The 9,834-nt window shown below is 41.5% G+C and overlaps 3 protein-coding genes across 3 annotated transcripts; all 3 read left to right on the forward strand.

Annotated features, from left to right (window-relative positions):
* Positions 1-2,890: 2,890 nt before the first annotated feature.
* On the forward strand, positions 2,891-4,234 carry LOC110692607. The gene has a single exon (XM_021869637.1). The coding sequence runs from the start codon at positions 2,891-2,893 to the stop codon at positions 4,232-4,234; it is 1,344 nt and encodes a 447-aa protein (XP_021725329.1).
* A 111-nt stretch (positions 4,235-4,345) lies between these two features.
* Positions 4,346-6,399, forward strand: LOC110692608. Its single transcript, XM_021869638.1, has 2 exons — positions 4,346-5,509; positions 5,839-6,399. The coding sequence occupies exons 1-2, from the start codon at positions 4,346-4,348 to the stop codon at positions 6,397-6,399; spliced, it is 1,725 nt and encodes a 574-aa protein (XP_021725330.1).
* A 735-nt stretch (positions 6,400-7,134) lies between these two features.
* LOC110692609 (uncharacterized protein K02A2.6-like) lies at positions 7,135-7,923 on the forward strand. Its single transcript, XM_021869639.1, has one exon. It carries the CDS (start codon positions 7,135-7,137, stop codon positions 7,921-7,923), a length of 789 nt encoding a protein of 262 aa, XP_021725331.1.
* The last annotated feature ends 1,911 nt before the right edge of the window (positions 7,924-9,834 follow it).

A 9,834-nucleotide genomic window follows, 5' to 3' on the forward strand; every position in this document is an offset into this window, starting at 1 on the left:
TTCATATTCCAAACAAAATTTAACATTTAGTTTAATTAAACATGTTCTCTAACATGGCAATAGTAAAAGTGTGGTTCATATTTAACATGCCGATATAATTAATTCCAATCACCAATTCACCATAAACAATTCATACATCTCAAATAATTCACCAACGCCAAACAAATCACCAAATTCCAACCAATACCTATCATGATACTACTTGGAATTATTTAAACAAAGTCGAGCATGCTTTTACACACTTAAACCATTACCAAGCACGTGAACGTACCTTGAATATGATCTCAAAATCGCCACGACTAAATAAAATCACTCACTTGGAAGTCTCCTACAAACCAAAATTATAAAGAAGTATTAATACCTCTTTAACACAAATTTCCAGCAGTATATACTCTCTTTAAATCACTCATAAACCCTCTAAAATAAGCTGAAATTTTATTAAAAACCCTTACTTTTATTCCCAATTGATGGGTAATTAAAAATCCTTTCAAGAAACCAAATTATAACCTTTATATAAAAATTCCAACTCTATTAAACCATTAAAAATTGTTGTAATGTGTTTTAAAACACTTATTCCAATAATTTAAATCACCTGTAATCAAATTCCATCAATATACCTTAATTTAGAAACCTAGGGTTTTCAATTTGGGGCTTTTTAATTCAAAACCAAATATGAAAATTTATATACAAAATACTTACCATTAAACATCATAAAATCATCATAAAACCCAAATACAATAATTAGATTTAGGGTAGATTTAATTAGAAATAAAAAAGATGATGGCACTTCACCTTAGGTATAATTAAAATAAAGGGGAAGGGGAAATATTAAGGAGAAAAGAAAATAAGAGGAGAGAGAGAGAGCTTACCTTTCAGGTGCACTTCACCTTAGGCTGATGATGGGTGTTTCGGGGTTTTCTATGTCCTTCAGGAGAGTTACAACACCAAGACTAGGATCCGGACGTCTGTACCTGCAAAACAACGGAGACTCCGGATGGGGGAGTTCCTCCTCCAATGATCAAGTTAGAACCGGAATGGAGTCTGTAATAAATGCAGAAATTAATGATCTTCTCGAATTACGAGATTAGGAGTAAATGAACTGCACTGAATGTGCTCGGTTGGTTGGTATTGAATGTGAATGGTTTCCAATGGGGAAACATCTCCCTATTTATAGGGTCTGGAAGCAGGTGCCACGTGTCCAGAGGGGATTGGTTCTTATGAACCACTCTGAAGGTGACACGTGTAACACACTGATTAGGCCACGTGGCATAGGGTATTTTTACCCTAAACATTTGCCCCTCACAGATGTGACGTGGCAGGCCACGTGGCATCTGTGACACTTGTCACCCAATCATTGGCTAACAGCAATAACCGTTCGCCTTCTAGGGGAGTTTGCTGGAATGACCCTTCGTATTACCCTCCTTTATATAGCCGTTCACCCCCCCCCCTCATTTCGTCATTTTCCAAAGTTCAGAAAGAGAGAGAGTCAGCCGGCCTTCAGAGAGAATGATATACACGTTTTATACATATATTTTCCCGAATTTTCACTACGTTTTTGCATGGTTTTAGGCTCTTTTGAGCCATTTCCCACTAATATTCTCTTCTCTAGTGTGTTCGGTGTACTTTTATGAGTTTTACAGGAATTTGGAGTTTACCGGACAATTCGGACATGTTTAGAGCGATTTGGAGATGTTAGTGGACGAGAACGTATAAGCAAGCTAAACAACGAACCAAGACCGAGAAGAAAGAGCAAGAAAAGCGAAGTTTATAGCTGTGCCCGATTGGGCTCTACATGCCCGGTCAGATCGGGCGCAGCAGTGAACTCAGGTTGATGGAAGCTATGAAGAAAGAAGTCGATTTGTGTCATCTATGCCAAGCGCCCGATCGGGCAGCCCATGCCCGGTCAGACCGGGCGCATGGTAGAAGAAGCTTGGCATTGCTACGGAGCTCAAGAGAAGGCAGCAGGATGACTTTGGTCTCGTGCCCGATCGGGCTCAACCTTCCCGGTTGGACCGGGCGAAGAAGAACTCCAGCTGAAACAATTTTCGCGACTTTAATCCCAAGTGCTCGATCGGGCAGGCACAGCCCGGGCAGACCGGGCACAGTTATGGCGCATCTCCGATTTAATTTTTTATCTTTTCTAGGTCTTAAGGGGTATAAATACCTCTTGTAATTATCATTAGAAACGTTTTTCAGTTTTCCATTATTCCTCTTTCTCTTTCTAGAATTTTAGTATATTATTTTGAAGCAATTTTAATTCCCAGCACAAGATTTGAGCATTTTTCTTCAACAATTTAATTCCTTTCAATTGAAGAATCCTTGGCATTCACTTCTACTTCATTTTCCTTCAATTATATTTGCTTTTCATTTATGTTTTCCATATTTATGATTGTTATTGTTTCTTTTAATAATTGTGGTGAAACTAGATCTTGGATGTTTTAAGTACTTGATTTAATCATCTCATTTAGTTTATTTTTGAATTCTTTTCATATTTAGTTCCTTAGATAATTTATTATAATTTATTCTTGCTTAGTAGAAATTCGAGTCTAATTAATTATTTCTAAACCTTAGTCTCTTGGGATCCGACCCTTACTTGCCAGTCTACATTAGTATTGGTCTGTTAGGTTATTTTTGATAGGTACACGACACGCCTACCAAATTTTGGCGTCGTTGCCGGGGACTAACGATTTCATTAGATTATTTGTGATTCGTTTTTGCTAAGCTTATTTAGTTGCTTCGGCTATTCTCTCTTGTGTTTTTTATACTTTTTCTCTAGTTTTTCTTGTGCATTCCCACATGACGCTCGGGTTCAGAAGATCTTGAACCATTTGATTCTGAGATCGAGGCAACTATAAGAAGAAGGAGAACAAGAAATCGACGTAGGAGAAACATGGTAGACCAACCAACGAAATCCCTTTTGGAGTACGGTATTCCTGATACGACTACCGGAGTCCTTTCTAGCATCATAAGACCACCTGTAATGGCTCAGCACTTCGAGCTCAAGCCGCAATTCATCCAATTCATCTCCAATGATTCATTCGCAGGGCTACCACATGATTGCCAAGTAAGTCATATTGATAGTTTTTTGGAGAAATGTGATACTATGAAGTTGAATGGTGTTACAGATGATGCAATCAAACTACGCCTTTTCCCCTTCTCACTTCGGGACAGGGCAAAGGAGTGGTTAAGAGATGAAGGCACTGGCTCGTTCGATACATGGGAAAAGTTAGTGAAGGCCTTCCTAGTGAAGTTTTTAGGGAATGAGAAGACTGCAAGATTGAGGAATGACCTACAAACTTTTAAGCAGTCAGATGATGAGTCTCTCTATGAGGCTTGGAGGAGATTTAAAAGATTGCAGAGACAATGCCCTCACCATGGCATTCCAGATTGGATTTTGATGCAGACCTTTTACAATGGCATGACTCATGAATTCCGTATTTACATAGATGCTGCGTCAGGAGGTTCTCTCTTGACAAAGAACCCCACTGAAGCTAGGGAGCTCATAGAGAAGATGGCGGCCAATGATAACTATCATCCTGGAGGCCGAAACACTGTGAAAAAGGGAGGTAAAATTGATGTTGATTCTTTAACTATGCTAACTAGTTCTGTGCAGGCACTAACAAGCAAGTTTGATAAGTTCCAAGCAGAAACTTCTAACACCCCACAGGAGTTGTGTCAGTTATGTAATGTGCAGGGTCATGTTGCTCGAGATTGCCCACAGATTTCGCAGAATACGGAAGAGATGTCAATCGAGCAAGCCAATGCTTTCTACTCCTCTAACCCAAAGAGGCCTTATGACCCTTATTCCAACACCTACAATGAAGGATGGAAACACCATCCTAACTTCTCATACAAAAATTCCCAAGCACAACAAAACCCTCCACCACCACCTCCACCCAACACCTACAACCAACCACCACCTGGTTTCCAACAGAAAACACCCAATGCCCACCAACCAATGCAACAACAACCTCAGAAATCAAGCCTAGAGGTGACATTAGAGAGCTTTATAACCGCAACAAACAGTGCCATCCAACATCAAAATAGCTCTATCCAACAGTTGCAAGCTCAGGGTAAACTTATGGAGAATCAGATAAGCCAATTGGCCAACCAATTTAGCCAAGCCTTAAAGACTCCAGGAACCTTCCCGGGCCAAACTGAACAATCTCAAAAAGGCCAAATAAATGTCGTCACCCTGAGGAGTGGAAAGCAGTTGGAAGATCCTCCTACCTAGGAGCCATCAAGAGAGTTCATTGAAGAAGTGGGTGCAAGTGAGAAGAAAGTAGATGATGCTAGGGTCGAGGAAGCATCAAAGGAAGCACCACCAAAGCCACCTGCTTCGTATATGCCTAAGGTTCCTTTTCCTCAAAGATTAGCACAAGCTAAACTTGAGAAAAAGTTCAGTAAGTTCCTCGATGTTCTTAAAAATCTTCATATTAATATTCCATTCCTAGATGTCATATCTAAGATGCCTTCTTATGCAAAATTTTTAAAAGATATGCTATCTAACAAGAGGAAATTAGAAGAGAATACTACAGTTGCTTTGAATGCAGAGTGCAGTGCTATTTTGCAAAACACTCTCCCTAAGAAATTAGGAGATCAAGGTAGCTATTCAATTCCAGTGAAGCTTGGAGATATTGAGATCAACAAGGCACTATGTGATCTAGGTGCAAGTGTGAGCCTCATGCCACTGTCTATATGCAAGAAGCTGCAGATGGGTGAACTCAAACCCACAAGCATATCTCTGCAACTTGCAGACAAGTCAGTGAAGTTTCCTTTGGGTGTACTTGAGGATGTACCCCTCCAAGTAGGTAAGTTTTTCATTCCATGTGATTTTGTTGTGATGGAGATGGATGAGGATGTGAATGTTCCTATCATACTAGGTAGACCTTTCTTAGCTACTGCAGGTGCAATTATAGACATGAAGAAAGGTAAGATTACTTTTGAAGTGGGTGATGAGAAATTGGAATACTCACTTTTAAATGTTATGGGTGCTCCTTCTATGGGAGACACTGTTTGTCAGGTTGATGTGCTCGATGAGCTGCAGAATGAGCAACTTCCCTTGAATCAAAATGATGATGCTCTTGAACAAGTGTTATTAGGGAAGGAAGATGATAATGGAGATTGGCAGTCTAAGGAGTATACTAGGTTACTTGATGAAGCAAAGGCCGATCCAAATCAGAACCCGATCAGAGCGACATTGGAAGTAATGAGCATTGGGGAGAGTTCTAAGCCTCCCGAGGTAGAGTTGAAACCCCTCCCCTCTAACTTAAAATATGCATATCTTGGTCCAAATAATTCATATCCTGTTATTGTCAATGCTGAACTCAAGGACACAGAATTGGAGCAATTGCTCAACGTTCTGAAAACATATAAAAGTGTCATTGGGTACACCATTGATGATATCAAGGGCATTAATCCTTCTTTCTGTATGCATAAGATCATTCTTGAAAACGATCATGCCTCTTCAGTAGAACCTCAGAGAAGACTTAATCCTAATATGATGGAGGTAGTTAAAAAAAGGTTATGAAATTGCTTGCTGCAGGTATAATCTACCCTATCTCTGATAGTAAGTGGGTTAGCCCTGTACAAGTAGTACCAAAGAAGGGAGGTATGACCGTTGTCAAGAATCACAAGGGTGAGCCAGTCGCCACTAGAACTGTCACAGGATGGCGAATGTGTATAGATTATAGAAAGTTGAATAAGGCCACCCTAAAGGATCACTTTCCCTTACCTTTTATTGATCAGATGCTTGAAAGGTTTGCAAAGCATTCCTTTTTCTGTTACTTGGATGGATATTCAAGTTTTTTGTAAATTCCCATCCGTCCCTGTGACCAGGAAAAGACTACTTTCACATGTCCATATGGCACCTTTGCATATCGCAGGATGCCATTTGGATTATGTAAGGCTCCTGCCACCTTTCAGCGATGTATGATGGCAATTTTCTCAAGACTCATAGAAAACTCTATGGAAGTATTTATGGATGATTTCTCTGTCTATGGAACATCTTTCGATGTATGTCTTACAAATTTGAAAAAGGTGCTCCAAAGATGTAAAGAAGTTAATCTAATCTTAAACTGGGAGAAATGCCATTTTATGGTACAACAGGGAATTGTCTTAGGTCACGTCGTGTCTAATAAGGGTATTGAAGTTGATAGAGCTAAAATAGAGGTCATAGAGCACTTACCACCTCCTAACTCTGTAAAAGGAGTTCGAAGTTTCCTTGGTCACGCAGGTTTTTATCAGTGTTTTATTAAGGATTTTTCGAATATTGCTAGACCTTTAACTGAGCTATTGGCCAAGGATGTCCCTTTTGTTTTTTCTGATGCTTGTCTTGAAGCTTTTAATAGGTTGAAGGAGGCTTTAATCACTGCTCTAGTCATGCAACCCCCAGATTAGAGTCTGTCGTTTGAAATCATGTGCGATGCTAGTGATTATGCGGTAGGAGCCATGTTGGGCAAAGGAAGGAGAAGAAGCTCCACGCCATATACTATGCTAAAAAGACCTTGAGCTCTGCTCAAATGAATTATGCCACAACTGAAAAAGAAATGCTAGCAGTTATATATGCTATTGACAAGTTTCATTCTTATTTGGTAGGTTCTAAAGTCATCATACATACAGATCATGCAACATTGAGGTTCTTGATGACCAAAACACATGCCAAGCCTAGGTTGATTCGATGGATTCTACAGCTACAGGATTATGACATCGAAATCAAGGACACAAAAGGGACAGAGAATGTTGTTGCAGACCATCTTTCCCATCTTCTCCTTGACCCTAAGAATGGAGATGATATTCCTTTTGATGATTCTTTTCCTGCAGAACACTTACTAGCTTCATTACAGACTGAATCACCTTGGTTTTCTAACTTGGCTAATTTCCTCAACAAAGGAAGAAATTTCTCATGGCTACTCTTCTCAACAAAGGAAGAAATTTCTTTCTGAGGTAAAGAGATATTTTTGGGACGATCCATTCCTATACAAGCAATGCGCGGATGCCATGATCCGACGATGTGTTCCAGAAAATGAGGTAAGCAACATTATTTCACATTGCCATGACTTACCCTGTTGTGGACATGCAGGCCCCTCGAAGACGATTGCAAAGATCCTGCAATGCGGATTTTATTGGCCTACTATGTTCAAGGATGCTTATGCCTATGTCAAGGCTTGTGATTGGTGTCAACGGACTGGCACAATTTCTAAGAAGAACGAGATGCCACTTAACAACATACTCAAGGTCGAGTTGTTTGATGTGTGGGGGATAGATTTCATGGGTCCGTTTCCCTCTTCCTATGGCAACTGTTATATCTTGCTAGCCGTTGATTATGTCTCAAAGTGGGTGGAAGCAATTAATATTCCAACCAATGATGCTCGTGTGGTAAGTAAGTTTTTCAAGAAAGTTATTTTCCCTCGTTTTGGTTTACCACGTGTTTTGATTAGTGATAGGGGAACACACTTTCTGGAGCATCCATTTGAGGCAATGTTGAAGAAATATGGAGTGCAACATAAGCTTGGAATTGGCTACCACCCACAGACTAGTGGCCAAGTTGAAGTGTCAAATCGAGAGATCAAGTCCATTATAGAGAAAACAGTTGCCAGAACAAGGAAAGATTGGTCCGCGAAGTTAGATGATGCATTATGGGCATACCAAACGGCTTTCAAAACGCCAATTGGAACAACCCCATATAGACTTGTCTACGGGAAAGCATGCCACCTGCTCGTTGAGCTAGAACATCGAGCATTTTGGGCCATCAAAAGCTTAAATTTCGATGCCAAAGAAGCGGGAGAAAATAGACTATTACAACTCAATGAACTAGACGAGCTTCGTCTCGAAGCTTATGAAAGTTCAAAGTTATATAAAGAGAAAACAAAAAGGTGGCATGACAAAAACCTTGTGAGGAGAGAGTTCAAGGAAGGAGATTAAGTCCTTCTTTTCAACTCTAGGTTGAGATTATTCCAGGAAAGCTTCGGTCTAGGTGGTTGGGGCCATTCAAGATCAAAAAGGTGTATCCCTATGGCACTGTCGAGTTAGAAAATGCAAGATGAGAGCCCTTCAAGGTCAACGGGCAAAGAGTAAAGCATTACCGAGTTGGTGACCCCATTGACGAAGGAGTGGACACCACACTCTCTTCCCCATCACCGAGCCAATGAGTTTCACCATGGTCAAGCTAAAGACCTTATAAACAAGCGCTTTTGGGAGGCAACCCGCTGTTTTTGGGATGACCTTGAGTGTTGGTGGGGACCAATGCTTGGTCAAAGCCTTGGAGAGAAAGGTGGGATAGTACCCTCCCTTGGTGGTCCTCACCTAACCTCTCCTCACCATGTGACACTTGTTGATTATCTATTGCTTGTCATTTTATGATGGAAATGCAAAATTCTCCCACATTGGTGGGAGAATGTAAAATCAAGTAGCATTCCCTTATAAATACCCAAGTGTTGGGCATATGGGAAGATACTTGAGTAGAACTCAATGAGGCATCTCCCATTAGGTGAGAAAACCTTTAAGTTCGTAAAACTCCAAGTTTTTATTGGTCGGGTCCCGACTAACCTTCGGGACTTGGACCGTTCGGGTCGGGTTCGTGGGTACGAGCTGTTGGAGGCGTTCACACTAGTGACGCTCGAGCTTTTAAAGTAAGAGCTCGATTTGCGAGCGAAGCACGCATCGAGGGTATAATTTCTTTCTCTCTTCTTTTAATTATTGCTTAATTATGTTTATGCTTGTCTTAATTGCTTTAGTTATCGGGGCGGGTCTTGGGGGGTTTCCTTTCCGCGTAGTGTGAGTCACTACGAAACCCTACAGTCCTGGTCAGGACCGAGTGTCTGACCATCTTTAGCTATTTCAGACGACTATCCCCACAGACGGCGCTAAATGTTTCGAGGTTTTTCGAAATCCCTGGGTGTAGGGTTTCGTAGTGACCCGACACTATGCGGAAGGAAACCCACCAAGACCCGCCCCTTAATTAAAGCAATTAAACAAGAATAATAAACTTAAGCAAACAAGATTAAGAACAAGAATTATACCTTTGACGCGTGCTTCGCTCCCAAAGAGCTCTTACTTCAAAATCCCGAAAAGACGAGATCTCCGATGGATCGTACCCTCGACTCGACCCGAGCGTCCTAAGTCTTGAAGGTTAGTCAAGACCCGGACAAAATAACTATGAGTTTTACGAATTAAAGGTTTACTCTTTTCTTAGAGTTGCCTTTTTAATTCCACTCAAGGTTTTTTTCAAAATCCCAACCAAGTGGGTATTTATAGAGAATGGGGACTTGAAACCCCTTTTCATGATCAATGTGGGATCATGTGCAATTGCAATAATTTATTTAATTCCAAAATAAATAATTATGCAAAAGCAATCACAAGCCAACAAGTGGCAAAAGAAGAGAATGGGTTAGGTGAGGACCATATCCCATGGGGGGGACCATTGCCTTGCTCCCCAAGGGAAGCTTGGTGGCTTTGGTCCCCACCTCTCCTTAAACCGCCACTCACAAGGGGTGTTGGGCAGTTGCCAGCTAGCACGCCAGCTAGCATGTGCCAGCCAGCCCAGCCAGCCAGCACCAGCCCAGCCTCGCATCCCAGCTAGGCAGTGCTGGTTGATGCTTGACGCTGGTGCGTGCCAGTGCTAGGCGCTCGTGCGTGCTGGCGCTGGCCCTAGTATCCCACGCACACACCTCACGCACCACGCACACTCTCGCATATCCAGCATGCGTGCTGCTAGCGAGACACGCATGATGGCCCCCTTTGTCTCGCACCATACGCACACACCTTGCAGCATCACTCGCACATGCACTAGCTACGCACCATGCACACTAGTCATGCACAGTACGCATCGCACCA

This window comes from Chenopodium quinoa, unplaced genomic scaffold, assembly GCF_001683475.1.
Source record: "Chenopodium quinoa cultivar QQ74 unplaced genomic scaffold, ASM168347v1, whole genome shotgun sequence".
NCBI lineage: Eukaryota > Viridiplantae > Streptophyta > Magnoliopsida > Caryophyllales > Amaranthaceae > Chenopodium > Chenopodium quinoa.

Coding starts and splice junctions, on each gene's coding strand:
- LOC110692607 (XM_021869637.1), top strand. CDS start 2,891: ATGGTAGACCAACCAACGAAATCCCTTTTGGAGTACGGTATTCCTGAT.
- LOC110692608 (XM_021869638.1), top strand. CDS start 4,346: ATGCCTAAGGTTCCTTTTCCTCAAAGATTAGCACAAGCTAAACTTGAG. Junction 5,510..5,838: donor TTAATCCTAATATGATGGAG/GTAGTTAAAAAA, acceptor CCCTGTGACCAG/GAAAAGACTACTTTCACATG.
- LOC110692609 (XM_021869639.1), top strand. CDS start 7,135: ATGTTCAAGGATGCTTATGCCTATGTCAAGGCTTGTGATTGGTGTCAA.